The following is a 25,670-nucleotide window of genomic DNA, read 5'->3' as shown; positions in this document are numbered from 1 at the left end:
TCTGAGGACTAGGACACATACATCTTTGGGGAATAAGTGGTCTTATTCTGCTTACCACACCAGTTTAATGGTGTCACTCCCCCGACCAAGAGATAATATAAAGTTTATCTTCCTGGTATGGCTTTGAAGATCCTTCAAATTAAATTCTTAGCAATCCTAAAATAAAGATCCTGTACTACCGTTAGGATATTCTACCCGACATACCTTAAATATGCTATGATTTTCCTAGTGTTTTTGCCAATTATTCTTCCATTTGACACGTCCTACAATCCTTCCGTTGCTATCAAAGTCTCGTCAATTTTCCAGCCCAGATAAAGCCCCACCTCCTCAATAAAAGCTCCCCCACTGATGCCACCTTTTTCTAATTGTTTGATATGATACTGTTTAGTTTATGTGGTGGACTTCTGGGTTTGTTCAGAATTCATTCAATCTTCCTCTGGTAGCAGCACGCTGGTTTTCCTTTGGAAGAAAACTTTTTCCTATTAGATTAAAAACTTAGTGGTTTCTCAAGTAAAATGAATTGCCCTCCTGATCAAGGGATGAGCTCATGATTCCAGCCAGGCAATCTGATATATCTCTCTAGACCACAGACACCCAAAAAGTAAAAATGCTTGGAGCTCACACTTTCTAGAAGCAGCACATTGCTCACAAAATCACCAGAACTTCCTCGGCACTTTGGCTTTTACTTTAATTCCGCCAAATTCCCCACATCCTTCCTACACATTTTTCCTGGGGTAAGCCAGAATCATTTTCTGTTTCATAAAAATCAAAGAACCCTAACTGCTAAAGCCTTACTGTTCTTTAAATGTACTCATAACTTCAAATTCTCTTTTTCATAAAACTACAATATATTTTACATGTCTCTCAAACACTCCCCAATCCCTTGTATATTACTACACACAGAAATTCCTTTCAATAAATATTGGTTGACTATTTCATAAAGTACTGGTTTTTTTTTCAGAATGTGAATTGCTCCTGGTAGCAAGTCGAGAACAAGGAACATGACATGTCTTTCCTTGATATCAATCCTGCCTTTTCCAGAAGGGGAAATGGAAAATCATTTCTCCCTCCTGATAGATGGATTGAAAGGGTCACCACTCCACTGACTGTGTTTTTTATGTATATTTCCTATATCCCCAATGTATTCTATTATGTGGTCACACGGTCTCCACCTATTTAGCATGTAATGACCCATTCCCTAAATGAGCCTAAGCTGTGCTTATTTTTTTAATAGGTACATTGCATTTCAGGCTCATATGAAGTGTTTGGAAGACTTTTCCCAAATATTTCTCTGAAATTCAGATAAATTGAATGGACTCTCTGTGTTTGGTTTCATATGATGAGTGGTTACCATTAGTTGGAGACCAGACAGGATATTGAAAAGATCCCCATGTTTTATGTCTCCTTCTTAAGAAATCCATGTTAGAACCTAATGAATAGTGCTAATGCTTTATAATGTTCTGTGGCCATTTGGGGAGATATATGTTCTAGACTTGACCAAAGTCAATTTCAGGGACTATAATCTTCTCCTTTTGAAAATTGTGATAATCTAACTCTAGTTCCCTGGGACTTTTTTTTTTGCATAATCTCTTCAAAATCAATGATTTTGACATTGTTCTAAAAAGTTTAGAGTAATCTCCCTGAAATCTCTTTCAGCACCTCAGCACCTCCAGAAGATCATACCAGGTTTTTGACCCAAGGTAGGATGTGATTGAACTGAGATGGGAAAATTTTAGAAGCAACAGTGTTTTAGGGGAATATCAGTTACTAAACATGTTCCTTTTGAATGTCCAATGGATATCCAAGTGGAAATGTTACATAGACAGTTGGATGAAGAAGTCTAAGACTCAGAGGAAGTATCTAGGCTGGGAATAATTATATACAGATGATAATTAAAGACACAGGCTTTATGAAATAAAGTAGTGAGTGGCTGTATACAGAAAAAAAGTTCCAAGATTGAAATCAGGGGGCATGCCAGATCAGTGATGGGGGACAGGAGATATTAAGGAAGATCCAGCCTGAGACTGAGCAGCAGGTGAAAAGTCAGTTGAATGTCGTGTCCTAGAAGCCAAGTGAAAAAAGTATTTCGAGGAGTTCTTTTTCTTAACTCTCTGGGTTCTCAGACTTTGAACAGGGTCAATCTGAGGGTTCGGTGAGATCTCAGACTTTAAACAGGGTCAATCAATGTGAGGGTTCTGTGAGATTCATTTTACAAAAATTTTTGTTTCTCCCAAGAATATTCTAAACTACCTCTGAGACTTCACTCACCTGCTGGCTCTGCTGCCTCTGACATGGCCAGAGCTGCTGTGGAATGGGGAATCAGGAGACCTTATTACTCATGCCAACTCTACTTTTCCCTACCACTGTGACTCTGAACAAATTACGTTTTATCTCTCTATGAAATGGTCCTAGCTATGCCTCTCTACCCTGTCCATAGACTAATGAAATGATCCAAGGAGCTAATAGGGGGGTAGAGTATTCTGTGGGTTGTTGAAGTATGTACAAGGATACCATCACTGTAACTGGGGTCCAGCAGGACCAATATTTCTTGCTCTGAAGGCCCAGGGGAGCCAAGTCTCTTGGTTGGCGGATGCTGAGGGAATCATGAAACACATTCTGGCTCACGTGTCCTTTCATAAATTACTTCTCAGTAGGATATCTTTTCCTTTTAGAAATACCCTTTTTTAAATAGTCTTTAAATATATTCTTTAAAAAGATAATAACAGCTGGGGTGCCTGGGTGTCTCAGTCGGTTGAGCGCCTGGCTTTGGCTCAGGTCATGATGTCACTGTTGGTGAGTTCAAGCCCCCTCAGAGCCTGCTTCAGATCCACTGTCCCTCAGATCCTCTGTCCCCCTCCTTCTCTGCCCCTCCTCGGCTTGCACTCTCTCTCAAAAAAAAGAAACTAAAAAAATAATAACCACTAAAATTTTATAATTAATGCAACTCCTTTTATTTCAAAAATCTTCATTGTGGTAGGCCATAAGGGCAATAAATTTATAAGCTGCTTTCCCAAACTAAGATCTTTATCTTTCTATATTTAGAAGTCTCTATATCTAAACACATTGTAGTTCTATCACTGCTTTTAGGCCCTCCAATTTATTATGGAAAAAAAGAAAAGAGAGAGAGACGGTATTTATCAGCGAAACTCCTTTGTGCATGATACTTAATGCATTTTTATTTTTCAGTTGTCTTTTTTTCCAGTTCCCAACAAAAATAAATAAACATTAACAATATCTCGTAAAGTAGCTATATTCTCCTTCAATATCTTAAGGTACACAATTATCAAAGCTGATATTGAACACAAACAAATTGATACAATTCAGTACTCTGATAAAATCCATTGTCAAATAAGTTAAACTGCATGCAATACAACTTTATGGTCCATAGCATCTTCAATATAAACTGCATACCAAAATGGCTCTTCAAACTTAAAAAGTGCAATTACAGAGTGCAAAAACAGCAAAGAGGAAAAATACACTATCTTACACTTAACCTCATCCAGTTTGAATAACGGGTATGTTTTAGATAAAATTACTCTTTTGCTAGAACAGTAAAAAAGTACACTGCTTATGCAAGTTGTTACTCCCCTTCTCCCATGTGCATAAGAATAGAAAAAAAATCAGAAAATATTGAGCAGCCAGTTAAACACATTTTTTTCCCTCCAAAGTCTACAGAGTGGATATAGGAGCAAAAATGACCACGTGGATCAGACATGAACTTTTAAAAATCAGATTATTGAATTCAATAGAAATTAGAAACTGATACATATATCTCTAGCATGAAAATTGGTTTGATGCCTGACAGCACTTATTCTCAGTACTTTGGAGGTATATAGAGAAATATGTATCGTGAGAAATCTGTAAAGCAAGAAAGATAGACGAAACATGAGCCCAAATCTTTCCATTGTTGGAAATTTGAGCTGATGACAATCATCGATACCTGTTCAGCATTGTCCTCATTAAAACAATTACTTCTGACATATTGTCACCCGCAAAAAGCAATCTGGGTCGCATCCTTTTATTATTTAATATACATTTATAAACAAAGATTTAACTTTTATAGGGGTTAGTTTTTTAAGCATTCGTAAGCAAAGATTAAAAACACCCCCAAACTACTTACAATTTGTTACTTAGTAAGGACTGAGACGTTTAAGATAAACCAATATAACCCTCTTTTGCAAGCAAAATAAGTGAATTGCTATTGATATCTTGGTAAGTCAGTACATTTTCTTTGACACCGACAAGATCACTTAGAGTAAGCAGACTTCATTTACATCTAGTAGGCGTCAATAACAATGTGTAGGGCTTAAAATGTGTTCTTACACAGCACTTTTGATTTCAGCTATATTAAAAGGGAAATGGAAATATCCTTTTAGGTCTAAAAGTTTTATTTCTTTTTTTTTTTAATGTTTATGTATTTATTTTGAGAGAGAGAGAGAGTAGGGGAGGGTTGGAGAGACAGAAAGAGAGAGAGAACCCCAAGGCGACTCCAGAGTAAGGCTCAAACTCACAAACCACGAATGAGATCGTGACCCAAGCGGAAGTCAAGAGTCAGACTAACCAACTGAGCCCCCCCCCCTCCAGGTGCCCCTTATTTTATTTCTCTTTATCTTGTGTTTAAGTTTTATGTGCTGTTGAATGGGCAACAAATGACTACAATTCTATGAATGAGCTCATGTGTCCATGTGTATTCGGATATGAATTTGTATATTACATAAATGTTTGCTTATATATGCATATTTTATGCACACATGCACGTGCGCGCGCGCGCACACACACACACACACACACACACACATGTGTTTTTCCTCTAATAGTGAGGGACCAGATCCAACACTTTAGAAAAGAGTCATGTGAGAGCACCATGGTACAAATAAAGGGATACATATGGAGGCAAGTCCTGGCACCTAGCACTTCAGAAGTCAGCTGTTGTTTATTTTCTCTTTGTTGCCCTAGCACCTGCCAGGAAAAAAGGTGGACAAAGAGGAGACCCTCCCTAACAAGGTGTGTGATCTTGAGGGACTCTACCCAAAGGTCTAGTATTCCAAGAGGCAGTGTCCCCTGAGACCTGGAGGTGTTGACAGCTGTGGTTCCTCACGCGGTTGCCCCCAAGTACCCTTAGTAATGCAACGAGACCATGGGCTCAAGCACAGGAGGAATCTTCATCTTTTCCAAAAAAATAAACAAAAGACAGCAAGCAGGGCCCTGGTTTCACCTCAGTGTCCAAAAGAAGGCATGGTTAAGTCTCTAAATTTTAAAAGTTTTCAAATGAATTTGTTCATTTGGGAAAATACACTACGGTCTATATTTCTTATTGTTTTCCACTTCCTACATCAGGATATGATTTTACACATTTAATCTTAAATTCTAGAAGGAACTACTTACTGCATTGTTTTAAATTAAAACTCTGTTGCACAGAAGATGAAATAACCGTATTTTCCATCTTTAAACAATATACAGAATTACTGTCTTATACTTTAAAATAATGATTAGTCCATCAAATTTTGGACTACGATTTAATCTTAGAATTCTTAATCAAAGTCCCTATGAAAACAAATACTTTTAAAAAGAAGCCCAAATTTTGGCTTCAAGTGTGGATTTTTTTTAAAATTTTCTCATGAACATATGTTTCTCAAGAAACATCGTGAAGCTAGAAAACACCTACTATTTACATAAAAGATGGCATAAAATGAAGTTGTCAATTCCTTTAATGCAAGAAGAATCTGCAGCTGGGTGACTCGTGTCCACAGGAGTTGTGAGCTGGCAGAGGGCACTGTCCACTTGCCCTCCAGGCCAGTCACCATGGAATCAGAGCTGAGGGTAGGGACTGAAGGATACAGCCCTCCTGGGTCTACTTTGCTCCCCGGTGTAGTGCTTAGCACATGACATAGGCTAGCTTCTTCCCAATTCCCATTGCATTAGTGTTTTAATACATGACACAGTGGTGCCACGCCATACATCAAACTGTGATACAGTCAAATCAATTATCGCTCATGTGAGGAGTAGGAAAATATTCACTCGATTTGACCAGATATATTTAGGCTTAACAGGAATCTGTCATTTGCTGACCCTTCTTGAGTGATGAACTGGACATCGCTCACTCCTAAGCATTGTGTAGCTGGCAAATGAGCTTTGAAGCTAAAGCATTTGGCCCAGGAAATTATTTCTTACAAAAATAGGACTTCTTTCTATATTATATATTTTGTATACATTATACATTAGCAAATAGTCTGTCAAAAATAAAACAAAAATAAAAAAACTTTTCCAAGTATATTAAAAATGCACCATTGTTGACTTAACACATGTTCCAACATAAATATTATTAATAAAATAGGAATATTAACATAATCAGGCACGCTGCGCATCCCTGCCCATAGCTGGACGGCAGCATTCAGACTTGTGGCAATGCTGGATCCCCTGACGTCACCCTTTCGTATTCCTTCTTTGGTTCTTTACTCTTTTGATTTCTGTACCTAGAAATATTCAGAAATTGAAACTGTTAGCACTGTAGTTAACAGTAAGAAGAACAAAGTATGCTAACAAAACAAACCAACATATGGACTCAAAAGAAACATCAGCATAGTGTTTCCAAAATGACAGAAGTCAACAGATTTAGGTTGGGCAAGAGAAAAAAAAAGGGGAGAAGGGGTAGTATTCTGTGGTCAAACAATTTGGGGAGGAAATGGTGAAACACAGTTAAAGGACTCTTCAGAGGTTTTAACATGTCCTGAAAATTACAAAATTCCAGGAAAGCATGTGACCATATTTAAGCCTGGGTGTTTTATTTTCTGTCTCTCTTTCTCTTTCTCTCTCATTTCTGTTTCTTTCCTTTCCCTTCTTTCTCTCAATCTCTCCCTCTGTCTTTCCTTCCTTCTTTTTTCTTCCTTCCTTCCTTCTTTGCTTCCCTCCCTCCCTCCCTTCCCTTTCTTCTTTTTCCCTTCCCTTTCCTTCCCTCCCCTCCCTTCCTTTCTCCTTCCTTCCTTCCTTCCTTCCTTCCTTGGTTCTTTCGTTCCTTCCTTCCTTCTAGAAAACTAGTATGTGAATACCATACTACATCATTACATTCTATCCATCACATTGATACAATGTTATCACCAAAAGCAATTAGAATAACTTATTATTTATCAAGCACTAATTAGTGGCTGACAATGCCCTAAGTGCTATACATTCATTACTCATTCTATTCTCACATTCTCACATTGCCATTATCATCCTCGTTTTATAGATGATGACAGTGAAGTACAAATGGGTTACATAAGGTCAAGTTCTGCCAGCTAGGATTCAGAATCTTCATTCATTCATTCGTTTGTTCAAGCTATCCTCCTAATATTTTGAGTTCATTTTCTACCCATTTTGGAGATGAGGCATGTAGCCTTGAGGAAACTGCACGTGTATGCTTAGTGGAAGAATACAATTTGAAAGCTTTTGTTTAGACACAGACACAGTTCTGCCACTTGCCAACTATATGAGCTGAGGCATGTCAAATGACCTCTCTAGGTCTCACTTCCCCAATCTTTATACAGGAAAGGATTGTAGTCAAAGATCTTTTAGGGGTATTTCAGTTTTAGTAGTGTTCAGTTCTGTGATCATAACTAATTACGAAGGCGTTTTAATTTGATGAATACTTAGAATCAATCATGGGCAAAATAAATTTAATCTTATAAAAGTAGCACACTTTCCGACCTTCACAAGTAGAAGCACATTGCTTTCAGCAAACAAACAAAATGATATCCACTCAAATCTTCACTGAAAAATTTGTACCAGCTCCAAAATAAGAAGGATTTCATGGAGACAGTTCAAGGCAGCTATTATTAACTAATTCACCCTGTTCCCAGACTCTGGTCTTAAACCCTAAAACACAACCAACAGTCTGATACACTGTCAGTAATTTCAAAACTCATTGTATTTTTTTTTTCTCAGTGATCAGCCTCCGTCAGTATAGTATTATACAACAGGGTGGGGTGTGACTGTTCTGGGAGATGGGAAAAAGTAAGCTCTTAACAACTGTCTGGAAATTCCTGTCTACAGGTCTGCCTTAAACTTTAAAATCCTAAGCCTCTAGGGTTATTAATTTACAAAGCACATGCTTTATGAAATACAAATTTTAACCTAATAATTAAATACAAATGGTTAAATATAACATTGACATCATGCCTTATGGTTTCTTTAACATGCGTGATAATACTCAATGCTGAAAATGGTCCTGTCATTAATGTGGAAGATTTCTATCTGTATATTATAGAAGAAAGAACTGATACTCTAAGCTTGGCTTGTACAGCTTATAGAGACAATAAATAGCAGAGCTAATATTAGAGTCAAATCCATATGACCTGCCACTGAAAGTTCTTTTTTGTAAATATCATCAGTGGGGGCGCCTGAGTGGCTCAGTTGGTTAAGCGGTCGAACTTTGGCTCAGGTCATGATCTCACAGCTTGTGAGTTCTAGACCCACAACGGGCTCTGTGCTGACAGCCGAGAGCCTGAAGCCTGCTTCAAATTCTGTGTCTCCAACTCTCTCCGCCCCTCCCCTCCTTAGAAATAAATGTTTTAAAAGATTAAAAAAATACGTATCATCTGTGCAGAGTCTATCGTATCCCTCTAAGTAACACTTTGTCCATAGTCTTACCCAGTTTGTTAGCCTGCATTGTATAAACATAATACGGAGAAGCAGAGTGCAGAAACCACCGGCTTACCATCTGCAGAAGTAGTACATGGAACCGGCAACGATGACGAGAAACAAGAAAACGAGAATCACAGTCAAAGCGACATATTCTTTGCTCAAGGGCTGTTGGACGGTTAAAAAGAAGTGCTCGCAGCGGACCCCAGTGTAACCCACTTCACACCTACAGGAACACGGGAGAAAAAGATCAGTTATTTAAAAAAGAAATTATCATTAAGAATTCGTTTTGTAAGGAGTCGTCTCGCACTGTGATACAGGAAACCGACGAGGGTTGCTGACAGCTGTAAAGAGGAATTCAAAGACTGGCCTCAGAGCGGGGCCCACATTGATATCAGAGCTCCACACAGCTCTCAGCTTAACTGTGGTGCTAAGTGACAGGCTGGCCCAGCTGCCAGGGTGGCTGACAACCCACAAGGGGGTTTGGTAAGTTTTCATAGGGTGGAGGTGCATTTTGTCTAAATCAGTTCAATCAATCCTTAAAACAGGGGCTGATGTAGAAGTCCAGTGGAAAGACTAAAAGCAGAACCACCTTCATGGTCTATGAGAAGGAGGCATCAAAGCCTACCCGACTCTGTAGCCTGGAAATATCGGTACAATTTGAGAGCTACTGTTTCTTCCAGAACTTAAAAAAAAAAAAAAAAACATGCTTAATAACATTACTAATAGCACATATAACTGCATGCTAATAGTATGTATAAACTACAGCCCCTGGAAACACATCAACTTCAAACAATTAAAAAAAAATAGAGTATACATCTAAAAAACACTTTTTTTTTTTTTTGCGTATTACCTGCAATAATTTTCACTCATGTCCACCAGGTAGATGCACTGTCCATGCAAACAGAAGCCATTCATGTCAGAGCCACACTTTGTTATTGACACTTGAGCCACACGTGGATTGTCTTCTGTCTGAACTGTGAAGGAAATGGAAAGTTGGGTATATTCCGCTGCCTTCTTCGAAGCATGGATCACCCTTTCATATAGTCATTGCTGAGCTACTGTAGCAAAGCAGGGCAGGTACTAATCAGTCGAGGAGACTTTTCAGGACTAAGTCCCTCTAGTTATCACAGTTCCTAGGCCAATAAACAAACATTTGACCCCTAAGGAGAAAGACCAACAGACTAAACAAACAAAATAAGACCTAGGCATTTAATTCACAAAGGATAATCTCAAAGGATAGAAAAGGAAAGTTTACGACACACAAAAATCATTACCCTCCAAAGTTCTTCACTTAACCCGAGTGTGTCTGATGTTTTTCAAATCTCAAAATAATTCTGCAGTTCATTACTCCAAAAGCAACTGCAAACTGAAACCATTAATTAGTTCAAAGAGCAAAGTTTTATAGTGGGTTTTCTTTATTTTATTTATTAACTAACTCACACTGTTCCCATACCCTGGCCCTAATCCTAAAACACAGCCAACAGGCTGATATACTCTCAGTAGTTTCAAAACTCATTGTATTTTTTTTCTCAGTAATCAGCCTCTGTCAATACAGTATTGTACGACAGGGTGGGGTGTGAGTGTTTTGGGGGACTGCAAAAAAGTCAAAGATCTTTTGGGAAGGCATGTTTTGGTGTATATTCCCAAATTTTTGAGGGTACCATCAAAGAAATCAACCAAAGCCTCCCCAACATCTGTAACCATGAGAACTGAACTAGACAAATTTTGACTTCCAAATGCCCGGGGCTGGGCAAACACAACAGTGAAAATAGAAGCCTTTTTAGAAATAGTGTTGCAACCTGTATGTAAAATTCATTTTAGGATTTTTAGTTACTGAAATGTGAAGGATGCTTATGAAATAAACAATAGCATCTTGATTGTAATACTCCTGCTCAAAGAAATAAACAAGCAAACAATAACAAAAAAAGGGAGGGAGGCAGACCAAACTTCTAAAGAGTCCAGTGATGAAGGAAGAAAAGAGAACAGAAATACTAATCCAAAGGAATGCATACGTCCCAATGTTGAGAGCAGTGCTATCTACAATCGCCAAACTATGGAAACAGCCCAAGTGTCCATTGACTGATGAATGGATAAAGATGCGGCACACACACACACACACACACACACTGGAGTGTTACTCAACCATAAAAAAGAATGAAATCTTGCCATTTGCAACAACGTGGACAGAGCTAGAGACTGTTATGCTAAGTGAAGAACGTCAGTCAGAGAAAGACAAGTACCATATGAATTCACTCATATGTGGGATTTAAGAAACAAAACAAATGAGCAAAGGGAAATAAGAGAGAGAGAGAGAGGCAAACCAAGAAACAGACTCTTTATACAGAACGAACTGATAGGAGGTGGGTGGGGGATGGGCAAAATAGGTGGTGGGGATTAAGGAGGGCACTTGTGATGAGCACTGAGTGTTATATGGAAGTATTGAATCACTATATTGTACACCTGAAACTGATCTTACACTGTATGTCCACTAACTGAAATTTAAATAGAAACTTAAAAAAAAAAAAACCCTAAATAGTGGAGGCATAACAAAAAGGAGGGTAAGAGAGAAGGTAAAATTATTGTGGGAAATACCCTGGTTTCTCAGGATAACCTTTGACTCAATATTCAGACTGAGTCCAAAGTAGAGCTCTCTTGAACCACATCCAGAGTCCTCAGGGGTCCCCGAGGAAAATAGACTATGCGTGACTTCTCTCTGTGTTCCTATGCCTATGCACAGTGTTTGGCATGTATTAAGTACTCCATAAATATTTTCTGAATGAACGTTGTAACTGAAAGAAAGGACATCATTTGTTTCTTTTACAAAAAATAACAACAAAATATATTGATTATCTACTGTGTACCAGGTTAAATTTGCCTACTTTGCCTGGGATCTAATCTCTAGCAATGGTTTCACAGCAAAGTTCTAGGGAATGGCCAAAGGGCATCTGATTTTCCTTGTCCTATCTCTTTAAGATCCACTCATTCCAGAGAACTAGATGCCCAATCCCTCTCCCACCAGTTATTCTTTTATATCAATTTTCCAGATCTAGTTCATAAATAAGGTGCTAAAAAATTATCAGTATTATTATTTAAAAGTTTATTTATTTTTGAGAGAGAGAGAGAACACAAGTGAAGAACGGACAGAGAGAGAGGGTGAGAGAGAATCCCAAGCAGGCTCAGTGCTGTCAGCACAGAGCCCAACTCAGGGCTGGATCCCATGAACCAGGAGATCATGACCTGAGCTGAAAGCAAGAGTCAGACGCTCAAGTGACTGAGCCACTCAGCCCCCCCCCAATTATTTTGTTAACACAGAAGCTGTTCCTCTCCCCTTTTCTCTACACTGTCACATATTCATAACCTTTGAGTTCATTTCTGTTAAGAATGTGTGACTGTCCAGGGCAGCACTGGCAAAGCCGGGCTCACCTAAAGCTGTACAGTTATCTTCGGATTCTCCTGGGATGCATGAAGGAATCACAGTGGTGCCGAAAACTGCTTGGAGAAGATGGCAACCTAATAACAGGGGAAACCAAATATATAAACAGTGCTTCAAGAAAAGAAACCTTGATCAGAGTTTCATGTAACCACACTACTTATAGGGTTGTTTTAATGATTTCAAGAATTTGATCCATTGAAACCATAAAAGAAACTGATTTGTAAAAAACAGGAAATAATTGAAAATCAATGAGCCCCCAGCTCTCGGTCTAGGGGTAAAAACCTTGGCATGACATTCCTAATTTCAGATTTGCCCTGTTCCCAGGGTCAAAGACCTGATTTTGAAATTTGATTTCCTAGAAGCTTAGCAACAGAAATTGTAGAAACTTTCCACTATTTTGCTCCATGATGTGTTTGGAGCAATGCTCCAAGATAGAGCTTATTACACACACGCATACACACACACACACACACACACACACACACAAAGGCTTAACTGACAATCAGTTTCTATTTACAGTAATAACTAAACAGGACTCTCAACCATCGATATGTTCCTTTGTTGATTTAAGTGCCCAGCTTACTGTTTGCATTGTATTATGCACAAAAGTAGATTTTAATTAATAAAATGTAATCTAAGTAAAGTCAGAATATATCTTATCTAATGTGGGAGCAAACAAACACGCTAGATGAAGCACTGAGCCCTAGAATCCAGTTTCTGTCAGCCCAGTAAAAGTTTGAACAAGGCATTTCATCGTGTGTCCCCACTTGATAGGCCAATGTTGGAAAACAGGCTCCGGAATGACTTAAGTAGTTTCTGAATTCCATAGAAAGTGTAAGAAGAGTCCTTTCCATTGCACAGATGTTTACTGAAGAGGGTTTAGCTGCTTCTGTTCAGGAGTCAGGCATTTGCGCTTCACCCCTCTTCTAGGCTAGACGAGTAACTTATACAATAAATACTAATGGTAGTGATGCAGTTGTGGATAGCAGTTAACATTTCTTGAGCATGTACTATATGCAGGCGTGGCTCTTGTCCTCTTTATCTATATTATCTCATTTAATCCACCCAGTGACTCTTTGAAGAAGCTACTACGGTTATCCCCACTAAGCATATGATAAAACTGAGACTTAAAGAGTTTCAGTAACTTTCCCAAGGGTACATAGCAATGTTGTTAATGGGCCACATTATACAACCTGGAAAGGGGCAATAATACAGACATCACACAGACAAACCAGGGTAAATATGATTGAAGCAGAGTATTTTAAGGCTATAGGGAGGCAACCAAGTGTGATGGAAAGGCAATCCTGGGGGAAAACTTGGGTTATGTGATTTTGGACAAATTAATTAGTTTCTCTGGCTCTAGATTTCCCCCACCTTACAGAGTTTGGGGGCGAATTAAATTAAATGATCTTTTTCCAAAATGCCTAACACACCAGAGACTCCCACAAATGCCCCAGGATACTCAGGGTCTAGCCTCTAGTTTTAGCAGTATGTGTGCGTAGTGCCCTCTCCTGGTCTATAACAAGATTACAAATCTCTTTGTAATTTGATATTTTAAAGTATGATTTAATCCAAGTAATAAAAGATTTTATCTTATTTTTTTTTCTCGATCAGAGGAGACATGGATATGTTAAACATACTGCATATTATTGCTAAAAACTACATTACACATCTGCATCATAAGTTTCAAACTTGACCCTTAGAACAATCCTATGAAGTAATTAGTAACCCCCCCCCCCAAATTTAACATCAGGGAAGTTAAATTAAATGTCTTGTCCAAGACCGATTACATAATGAGCATAGAAAATAAGAGTTGGAATCTATGTTTGGACAGCAAGTCTCATAATCTTCCAATGATCTGACAATGCCTTTTTTGAAAAGTTTAGAACTATCTCCTTCCCACCCCATATTTCTCCTACAATATAAATAACTGCTTCAGTTGCTCATAAAGGAAAATAAATCATCTTTCTTAAATAACAAAAAAATCCTAAAGTCTGGATTTCATTGTCATTTGAACAGAGATAGAAAAAGATAAGTTGTTCCACACAGATTTTTTTTTTTTAATATTTATTTTTGGGAGAGAGAGAGAGAGAGAAAGAATGCACTCGCGAGGGAGGAGCAGACAGAGAGGGGGACAGAGGATCCAAATGGGCTCTGTGCTGAGTGGCTGGAACTCAGGATCCCTGAGATCATGACCTGAGCTGAAGTCAGACGTTTAACCGACTGAACCACCCAGGTGCCCCTCTCTATATATCTTTTTATGAAGATGAGCCATCATCCAGGCCAGCTTTGTTCCACTTCTCAATATAATTTGGCCATGCATTTTCCTATGGCAGAATTAAACCCTTTAACTTATACAGTCCGCTCAACACAAACAGGAGCTCTAGCTGTGTGTTTTTACACTCTTGGTGCCGGTCTTCCTCCATGCTTCTTCATCTGAGGAAGGCTTTGGAGAAAACGTTACCAGTGCTCCTACCAAGAATTTCGCCCATCAGCCCCGTCCACTGTGCAAACACACATTTGAAGCTCATTTCTCTATCCTTTGTGGAAATCAGAAACTAGCCTTTCCTGTTTGGATCTGCCTACACCTGCAATCTGCAACTATTAGAGAATTCAGCTAATTGTTTTGGGGTGTTGCTTCTTAGTCTTTTTTTTTTTTAAGGTTTTTAGTAGTTGTTAGTTTTTCCACTGTTGGAAACTTTGTTCCACCTGGTCAGGCCACAGGTGACATATTTGTCTTTGTGAATTAAAGAATGTTCAGTGCAGGGCGTGTCTCCACAAAAACTGGGCTCTGGTAACCTGTGACGCTCCCTTGGACATAGTCCATCACTTGGGATGGTTTCTGCGAGACTAGCTCTCGCTGCATGAATTGAACATCCGGGTCTTTTACAGATGAACTGGTAAATAATTTTAAATGTTTTCCTCAAATGAAAGACTGCAGCTCTATCATGGATGTACATAGCCAATAAAACAGCAAAATTGGTTCTAAAGCTGTGTCCCTCTGCATAGCTCTGTTTCTTTAAAAGAATGATTCTCGAGCTTCTGTCAAGTTCGTCTCTGCTCCAGGCCCTTGCAAACTCAAGTAGAGTAGGTGGAGGTGATCAAAATATTTAAAAAGGGAACCCATGGAGAATTCTGATATCCACCACCTTGTCACCCTTAGGAAACGCTACTCATTACTTTAAAGTCAGACAGGGAAGGAATAGACGCTAAAGTCATATACATACATTTCCTTAATCTTACAGGTTTATTCCCTGCCTTTAGTGTTATTTGAACAATGATGGTCTATGATTCTATTGCAAATATTGTATTTGAGTTTTTGATTCTTGACCATGGGTCTCTGCTAAGAAAATATTTCACTAGGATATTAAGGATTTTGGATAGTGTCAGTGTGTCCAGAAAGCAGATCTGGTGACAAGCCGTACATCGGTAACTGAAGTATAGAGGAACTGCGTGCAAGGTGGGATGGGGCAGACGATCTGTAAACTCAAAACGGGCTCTTGGCACTCTGTTTCAAGAAATGCAATAAAAGTCAAATTTCCATCAGAGGCTACTATTTCTGTCAAATTTCCCAAATGAGTTTTAGGAATTTGATGCACACCTGCTCCTCTCTGTACCTTCACCTTTCAGAGATTGTGTTTCAATGAAATCTCGAAGGTGCCAGCAGGAAGTGGTGTAGGTGATTCACAGGATACAAATCACCTCTACTCGGTGAGTCAGGGCCGAGCCCACATCCTTACACAATATTGGGGCACCGTGCGTGGGAGAAGAAGTTTGAGGATCATTATCTGAATGGGGGTAGCACGAAATGCCATGGGCCCTGAGGCGCTAAGAAGTGCTTGCCCAACAGTCAGGACGAACGCCAGATGTAGAAAATGTCTTTCTTATTGCATGGGGTTTCCTTCACCTTGCTTCCTTACGGCTACACCGAGGGGCTCAATTAGAAGGAGGCTGGGGTTTGGGGATTGGCTGACCAAGCCGATACTGCAAAGTCAAGGGCAATTCTCCAGGAGAAAATGGCTTTCCTGAATAGCAATGAAGCAAAGAAAAATGACCCCAAATAAAATGAGGCAGGTTACAGAATGAAAGAAATCATCTTATTTTCCCAATTTAACCTTTCAGAATATTTAGACCAGAACGGTAAACTCATAATGAATCATAATATTTGCCCATCCCAAGCAGGTATCAAAATCCGCTTTGTTCACGCTTTTGGTGTGATCATGTGCCTACCCTGCTCATGGACTGTTAGTTTTCTACCTTCTTCCATGGCAGTCTATAATTTTAGAATTTGTCTGTAACATAGTAGGCTTGTTAGGTCTTGTATAATTTCAAAGAATGAATATGCTTTCACCATTTCCAGATGCCTTGTTGTTTAAAATTAAAATTTACTATTAGATAAGGTGTGGCTTCACCTTGGCTAAAATAACTATAAACTCTTTATCACGTCAGATCCCAAAAAGAACTCTGTCAGTATTTTTGAACATAGTCTCCTTCCCAGAGAACTACATGAAAAGAGAGAGAGACAGAGAGAATATAAACCTTGCCTTCTTCCAGAAATCATTCTCTTCCTACAGCTTTTCAGTGCTAACTTCATAACTAAGCTTCATTAAAAAATAAATGTAGGGGTGCCTGGGTGGCTCAATCGGTGGGGCGTCCGACTCCAGCTCAGGTCATGATCTCGCCATTCATGAGTTCGAACCCTGCATTGGGCTCTGTGCTGAAAGCTCAGAGCCTGGAGCCTGCTTCAGATCTGTATCTCCCTCTCTCTCTGCCCCTCCCCTGCTCTCACTCTGTCTATCTTTCTCAAAAATAAATAAACATAAAAAATAATAAATGTAAAAACCAACTATAACTGCTCAAATAAACAGGATGAAACCAGAAGTTGATATATAATAACAAGTTACAAATAAGTATTTTTTTTTAAGTTTATTTATGAGAGAGAGATAGAGGAGGGGAGAAAGGGGGAGAGAGAAAGAATCCTAAGTAGGCTCCATGCTGTCAGCACAGAGCTCAATGTGGGGTTCAATGTCATGAACTGTGAGATCATGACCGGAGCCGAAACCAAGAGTCAGGAACTGAACGGACTGAGCCACCCAGGTGCCCCAAATTAGTATCTCTTTTAATTTTGAGTCTTAAAAGGTCGCCATAGGATCTTCCTTGCCAAATGGCAAGAAAAGATTTATTAGGCCATGCTTTTTAATTCATAGGCATGAAATAACACTCTTCAATTCTAGTAGTAATTCCTAAATCATACTTCAATGTACTCATATATTTTAGTCATCATACAATACCGTACTTAAAGCTATTCAATTGAGAAGCAGTGAGTTAAAATGTGAAGGTATAGTTTACTTCACCCTAAAAATGGATTTAAAGATGAATATCTTATTCACAATGGAAGTATTCTCATAATGCAGGAGAATGCATATCAACTCTTGTGGAAAAGGTACAATTTATACTAACCTGGGTGTTTGGAATTTTTTGATGAAGAGCTCTAAAGGTGGGACTTGCATTCCTTAAAAGCCAAAGTTTCATCTCTAGAGTATTTCAAATCTCCTATTGAAACTATTTTTTTTTCTTTAAGTTGTTACGTGGGAAGTATTTTTATGACCCTGTCTGCCTCTACTCCCTTTCATCTTATTTCTCACACCTATCCCTACTGATCCAATTCAGAAATTTAAATTACTATCACATTACTGTCTCAGAAGAAAGACCTCGGAAAGCAACAGCAGTCTGTACTGTAACTGTTCGCCATGAGCCTTCTTTTCATTACGGCCATATTATGGCCTGAAGCTTTGGATGCTTAATGGTGTTTTTAGAAGCATGTTGGCTATCATATCATTCATTCTTTATAGATGCCTACTGCCAAAAATGAATTTTCTAAAAAACAGAGTTTTAATAAGTGACCATCAAGAAAGAAAGGAGAGAACAAATACATAAAAGGTAATTTTTAAAGCCTCAAAGTTAATTATACTTCATTCACAGGAACTGTGTCATGTAAGCAGCACATAGAAGTTGCTAAGAAATTTTATTTTGTGAAAATACATGTTTTTTTTTGGTTAACTTGGGGGACTTCAACTTCAGTGAAAAGCCCATTTGCATCGGTAGTCTGATAGGAAGGTGGAAAGGGCTTAGTTATACTCTATAAATGGAAAAGCAGGGGGTAGATTACTTCCTTTTAGTAACCATATATGTCAAATTCCATAAATATTGAGATTTTTCTCTATGCAAGGGATTGGACAAAATGCTGACAGGAAAATGAATGCAAAAGACATAGTTTCTGTCCTCAACAGAGTTAATAGGCTAGAGACCTGGTGGGGAGAAGCAAGGAGAGAAGTGAGAGGTGATGCCAAGTTCCTGAAAATACCAAGGATGGTGATGCCATGAAAAGAGTAGAAAACATAGGCAGGGCAACAGTTTGTGGTGGCATTTGTAGCTAGGGGACATGAAGGGGAGACAGAATGAATACAGGAATTTGAGATCGTATTTCATATATTACCTGTTTTTATTTATGAGGCATTTGGGAATACAGTTCTTTTTTTAAAGTTTGTTTATTTATTTTGAAAGAGAGAGAGAGAGAGAGGGAGGGAGAGGGAACACGAGCAAGAGAGGGGCAGAGAGAGAGAGAGAGAGAGAGAGAATCCAAGCTGGCTCCACACTGTCAGCACAGAGCCCAAACCCATGAACCACAAGATCATGACCTGAGCCAAAGAGAGTCTGATACTCAACTGACTGAGCCACCCATGTGCCCTGGGAATATAGTTCTTAGATAAAAGAATAAGAATGGATTTGTGGAGTCTATTTGAAAGTCATATGTGGAAATACGACCTTTAAAGGCATAGGAGTGATTCAGACGTTCCAAGGTAAATCACATGGAATGGAAAATAATAGCACTTTGGGAAATGGGTGATGAGGAATGGATAGAAATGGCCAAGAAAACTGGAGAAAAAAAATAAGTTCAGTGTTGTGGGATCCAAGAGAGCACTGGGTTTTAAAAGGAGGCATGGGGTGGTCAGCAACACAGTGATTGTAGAAAGTCATTCATTATGATGAATGGCTCCATCGTAAATAAGATTCACCTTTATTCAAGGCAACTGGTGCTAAATCACCAATAAAAATTGCTAACTTGATTTTTTTTTTAAAACACTAGCATTGATTTTGTATTTGCACCTACCATTAATATTAATTTTACTTGTCTTGGCAACTCGAGCACTAATTCAAACTGTGAATTATGAGTGGCAATGTATTATAGCAATGGAAAATACATTAAGCTTGTGGTTCTCAACCTGGAGTAATATTGTCACCTGGGGAACATTTGGCAATGTCTGGAGACATTGTTGTCACAACTGCATAGGTGCTACTGACATCTAGTGGGTAGAGACCAGAGTCGCTGCTCAACTCCCTGCAATGCACAGGAGAGCCCACAACAAAGAATTAGCTAGTCCATAATGTAAATAGAGCCAAGGCTGAAAAAAAAACCCTGAACTAGACCTGTTAGGTATGGAGTCCACCTCTAGCTCAGATAATACTTTTATCCCACTGTAGCTCCTGCAACTGAGTTTCCTTATCTCTGAAAACAGAGACCTAAGGAGTGGAGTGGACTGGGGAGGGGGTGGGGGGAGATGGAACTTTTAGATTACTCTAAGGTTCCTTTCATTTCTAAAACAATACTTCTCTTTCTCTTACTAACTATCCATCATCCAGTCATATACTGCTCAGTCCCTCTCCCTTGTTCTCTCTCTCTCTCTCTCTCTCTCTCTCTCATACACACACACACACACACACACACACACAGTGCAGATATACTTAAATTTTATTAGGTATACCGTCAGCGAACACAGACTATATTAAGTGTTAGAAATGAGAAAAATAGGGAAGAAAAAATACTAAACTTTATTATTAAACACATTGAATTTTCAAAAACTATTGCATAGTCTCCAAATATTTTGCTTCTCAGACACATTTTCAAAAGACAGCTTCGAGTTCGACACACAGTGATGAGAACTTTGAATAAAGTACCATCCCAATTGTCCATCTAACAAACCTGTACTGAGTGTTGAAAATAAGTCAGTCATGAAGTGGATCGTCAAAGAGGAACACGGTACCAGTAAGGTGACTTGGGGCTGACACAGACTTACAATGGGACTTAAAAAGGGCAGGACCCAGGATGGGCATGGTGCAAAGGAGGCAGAGGTAGGTTGCACATTTATTTTGGAGTGGTGGGAGGAAGGAGGAGGGGGGTAACTGAGAAGGTTTGATACTTCTCTTCAGTCTTTTTTTTTTAAGTTTATTTATTTATTTTGCGAGAGAAAAAGAGAATATGAGCGAGGGAGGGACAGAGAGAGGGGGAGAGAGAGAATTCCAAGCAGACTCCGTGCCACCAGCATGGAGCCCGACATGGCACACGAACCATGAGATCACGACCTGAGCCCAAATCAAGAGCTGGAGGCTTAACGGACTGAGCTGCCCAGGTGCCCCACTTCTCTTCAGTCTTAAAAAGTGAGGAAAGCTTTCGCCAAAAGGGAAGTGTGAGCTGGGGCACAGTAGAGGGCACAGCATATTCAAGCATGGAACCTTACACACTGGGTTACTCACTTCTTTTTAAGTCTGTTTTCTCACTTGGAACTGGGAATATTAATACCTTTCCCAGCCTAAAGGGAGTTATTGTAAGGATGCAACGAGCCTTTTTCTAAGAAAGCACTTGATGATGGTGATAATGGTGATAACAGCTTTAATTTTAAAAGTGCTTTTTATTATTTTATAATATCATCAGAGTAATTAAATTGTATACAATTACCTGACAACATAGCTGCTATGATCTCCATTTTACAGATGAGAAAACTGAGGCTCAGAGAGGAATAAATCTTTCTGAAAGTATGAAATAAAGGAACAGGGGTATGGAAACTCTTCCATACACAATGTCTCTTGACTCAAAACTATAATGTTTGACATATGTAAACATGTGTGTGTTTATATATAAGTATGAGAGGGGGGCTTTTTCCCCTTCTTTGGGGGAAAGTTATATTTATATTCAGGATATATATATATATATATATACTTATATTTATACAAACAAAATTATATATGTGTGTGTATATATATAAACATAAATTTATATATTTGAGAGTATATATAACATATATATATCAGAATATAACTCAGTTATATTCAGGAGGAATTATATTTAACTCACTTTCATGCCTCAAATTTAAAATTCAGGATTTTGGGGCACCTGGGTGGCTCAGTCGGTTGAGTGTCTGACTTGGGCTCAGGTCACGATCTCGCAGTCTGTGAGTTCGAGCCCCGCGTCGGGCTCTGTGCTGACAGCTTGGAGCCTGGAGCCTGCTTCATTCGGATTCTGTGTCTCCCTCTCTCTCTCTGCCCCTCCCCCGCTCATGCTCTGTCTCTCTCTCTCTCTCTCTCTCTGTCAAAAATAAATAAACATAAATTTTTTTTTTAATTCAGGATTTTGACCTAAAAAATTAAGGGTTAACATTTTTTTTCATGACAACTGTCAAAGCATCTTGCATATTGTAAATAGTAGCCTGGTTAATGAAATCATGACTTTAAACTAGAATGTCACTGAATCTTCATTGGCCCTATCATTAGACACCCAATTTTACATAAACTGTATCACCAGAGGATACGGAGTCTGTTATGTTACTTCATTTTTTGCAAAGGTTCCAGAATTGCCATGCCAAGGTGATGGCTGCGAGGATCATTCTCCCTAAGAATCCCTCCTATTACAGCTTTGGGGAATCTTCCCATTCTTGTCCAAAGCAATGGTCCCCACGGCAGTTGCAGCCATATTACTTAGACAATTTGCATAGGCCAATACCCAGAGCGAAGACTGACAGGTGTGGAAACCACACCTTCACTTCCAGTCTCTGTGAAGGGGATTTCTTACATGTCATTTGCATCTCTCAGCTTATCATGAACTAGGAAATGGAAGATTCTTGGGCAAAAATGGACAGAAGGCATTCAAGTTCATTTTTTTCCAAAACGACTTGGTGCGTATTGTACTTTTTTCTTCCAAGGAAATATGTTTATTTTCTCACTGTTGGCAGAGATGTGCTATAGATTAGATTAGATTCCATCTTAGTTCCTTATTGGTATTATGTTAAATTCACTATAATATAAAAAGATACCAGGAATGAAAAAAGGCATAAGTACCCTTCTCCTTACCTATACGTCTAGGTACATGCAGAAATAAGGCCTCAGTTGATTGGTATAATGACTCCTTGGGAATAAAAGTCATTTCCTAGAAATTGCATTCATTAAAAATGCTGAATGTAGAGGTAAGTAAAAATTCAACATATTTTAGCACCGCTTAAGAAAACAGTGACATGTTTTCTGGGCTTGATTTTGAGTGACACCTTACAGATAACCATCTCTGTACATATGCTTGTCCCGATAACGGATTCTAAGCCTTGGGGCAGCCTCTAGACTACTCTGAAACATCTTTACTAGAACCTGTGATTTTTATTATGCTCCTGATGATCCTGAGACCCTCTGGCTCCTCCCACATCGCTCCCAAAAGACCATGCCATTGACTATCATCTCTAAGTCCTTGTAAGGTATTTGACTTCACTTAGGGTTAGTCTCTTCATTTGTCACAGGGCTAATCACACCTACCTCACAGAGTGATTTTAAGGAATAAATGAGATGATTGTGCATGAAGCACTCAACACGCAACGTGGTTAGCTCACAGGTAGCATTTGGTAACTGTCCGTATCTTTCCCAACTCCCAGATTTGGGCCCCGGTGCTGAACCACACACCCCAATTACCCAAATTGTTTATATGGTAAGATGATGGAGGAAGGCAGACAGGTGATGCCAATACTCAGGCAGTTCATAAACTCTCAGGGTCAACAGGAAAGATCTGAGATGAGCCAATGTCTCACTGAGACGTGTGCTGCTTATATTTTCAGGAAAGAATGCTTATTCTGCTCAATTCTGTGGTTGTGCAATGAAGTAGGACTAAACTATCTTAGAGATGGCATTCGGGAACATGCTCAAAAGCGCATCTGGGTATCAGTGAAAATGCTGGATTTTAGATTAAGAGCCTTTCTAAACATTAGCTGCAGAACTCAAGATAAAAATTTCTCCTCTCTGTTCTGGGCCAATCACAAGATTAGAAATGATAGTTCAGCTCTAAAACGGCAGATTACTTATAAATGTGTTATCTAGTTTGGGGAATCTCAACCATGCACTTAGTATTCAGTAAGCTAAAAGTGCTGGCAAATCCAGGTGTGACCTTCCTCAGTTAAGCCCTGCTTTTCTACAAGAACTTGGGTCACACTTTCCCAGTATATAAAGCAAGAACATCAATATCAAATATTTATAAAATTTAAAAGTAACCAATTGATTGTATGAATGTGTAGCAGTTTAAATCTGCACGTGTTGGAGGCAGAGGATGAAACCGAAGGCATCTATATTTTTTCCACAGTCATACACATACTTTCTATCAAAAAAAGCAGGAACAAAATATTTGCCGAAGTCTGAACTAATCTTTGGAAGAACAGACATTTGGGAAAAGTATTTCCAGGTAATCTTTCATTGGGGGTGGGAGTCAATTTCAAAAATACCAGGTGGCCTTGTCTTTTGTTACATATGCTTTAGAATAAGACTATCGGACTTGCATACCTGATTAGAGTATAGAGATATGACAGAGAACTTCAAACAGGAACTTTCCTAGTGGCAGAGAAATATCTAAACAAACTGGGAAAACAGAAACTGACCTAGCTCATTTGGAAATGGGCTTGGCGGCTGATGAAATAGGTGAACTATAATTAAGTAATGCAATAAAGGAGTTAAACACTTTCATGACAACAAAAACACACACAACACACTCTCTAGGTGGGTAGTCACCAGGTTATTCATAGGCTCTTGCTGTCTCAAATTAGAATATTCAATGAGTGGCCCAGAACAGACACTTGCATTGTTCCCCAGGCAGCCCTACAGGTGGAAAGAAAAAAAAGCACGGAGCCTTTCTGACCTCTAGGTTCATTTCTAGCTCTAGGAAGACAGTCCCCTTTCCAACTGTATTTTTTTTCACAGACCCTTCAAAGCAAAGATAGCCAAGCCAAATCATTTACTGAGAATCTTCTGGCAAATCACTCTTAGCACAGTTTTGGCAGAAACCACAGACCCAGTTTCTACTTCAGTTCCTAAACTTGTACAAGTAACTTCCAACTATGCATAGTATGCATGTCATTAGGTCTCCCAAGCCCTGAGATAAGGCGTGTCGAAATAATAATTTAACTGTCACATCCTGCATAGGTAGAGTTAATTTGTTAGGGGAATTTGCCCCATTGCAACCCCAGAAGGAATGTGTGGCTGGCAACTTTTATTTCCTTATTAAGGTTTTCCTATACACCTCCAAATCCCTCTTGAAATTTAAGGAATTAGAGAGAAATGATATTTTTTTTTCAAACCAGAAAGTTTACCAAGGATCCCCTTCTCCCCCTCCCCCCCCCCCTCCATCCGCAAGAACTAAATCATCTCAAATAGACAGGCATCCAACTCATCAATTTCAGGCTATGGGGTGCAATAAACAGCAAGAGAAAATTGCCTGACCGGTCTCCCGCGGTGCAGGCTGGGGGGCGGCGGGGATCGGAAGCCTCGGGCTTGGGGGTCCAAGGGCTGGAAACAGCTCCAGGACCCGCCCATGTCCCTCCAGCTTCTCGGACGCCAGACCACGTTTTAATTCCGTGACGTCTGGAGCTCCAGCAAAGCTGCCACCTGCGTGCACCAGCGCCCCCGTGAACAACCAGACACGACAGAGAAAACCGAGGGCGAGACCGGAGGAAAAGCGCTTCTCTCCAAAAGGTCTCTTTTGCCCGGGTCCGGTCTCTACTCCCGCCCTTTGCCCCGGTCCCCACCCGCCCCCCTCCAACAAGAAAGAACAGAACTTGAAATGTTAACAGTGCTTTCCCGGCCTCTGGATTTCCAGAACTGGCAACGTTTCTAAAGAAAGAAACAAAAACTTTGCAACGTCGTCTGTGGCCTGTTAGGGAGCTGCATTAATTCAGGCATAACATTTGTGGCGATGGTTAATTCATCGATGAAAGGCATTTTTAACACCGATCCCCCCCTTTCCCATCCCACCCCACTCGGTCCCCGGCTTGAGGACAAGACGGACTCGCGGAACCTCAGACGTCATTTTAAACGGGGTGCACTTCACCCTGGGGGGGAGGGGGGAAGCTCCCGGCTTCAGCGAGCCCCGCGGAGGGGAGGCGCGGGCGGGGTCTTACCCAGGCACAGCAGCAGCGCGGGGACGCGGCCCGCGCGTCGCGCCTCCATTGTCCTTCCCGCCGGGAGCAGGGAGCGGCGGCGCGGGCGCTCGGGCCGGGCAGCGGGCGGCGGCGCGGGGAGAGCGCGGGGCTGCGGCTGGAGCGCGTCGGGGAGCCCGGAGCGGTCGCGCGCCACGGCCGCGTCCCTCTGCCACCCGGTCTGTCCGGCAAGTGAGCTCAACCGGCCGGCGCTGCCACCTTTATAGTTGTGGGGAGGGCCCTCGGGCCGGAGGACACACTAGCGGGGTGAGGTAGAAAGAGTCCAGAGTTTCATAACAGGTCCGGGGGAGGAGCGGCCGGAGACTGTCCGGATGTCATCCTGTCAT

The 25,670-nt window shown here is 40.0% G+C and overlaps 1 protein-coding gene across 1 annotated transcript; it reads right to left on the bottom strand.

Annotated features, from left to right (window-relative positions):
- Positions 1-2,991: 2,991 nt before the first annotated feature.
- EREG (epiregulin) lies at positions 2,992-25,670 on the bottom strand. Its single transcript, XM_049630634.1, has 5 exons — positions 25,306-25,670; positions 12,043-12,129; positions 9,470-9,593; positions 8,693-8,842; positions 2,992-6,473 (listed from the first exon to the last, which is right to left on the bottom strand). Exons 1-5 carry the CDS (start codon positions 25,352-25,354, stop codon positions 6,392-6,394), a joined length of 492 nt encoding a protein of 163 aa, XP_049486591.1. The 5' UTR covers positions 25,355-25,670; the 3' UTR covers positions 2,992-6,391.

Source organism: Panthera uncia, chromosome B1 (genome assembly GCF_023721935.1).
Source record: "Panthera uncia isolate 11264 chromosome B1, Puncia_PCG_1.0, whole genome shotgun sequence".
In the NCBI taxonomy this organism is placed as follows: Eukaryota; Metazoa; Chordata; class Mammalia; order Carnivora; family Felidae; genus Panthera; species Panthera uncia.
Note: the sequence above shows the minus strand (reverse complement) of the source record. Positions and strands in the feature narration are given on the sequence as shown.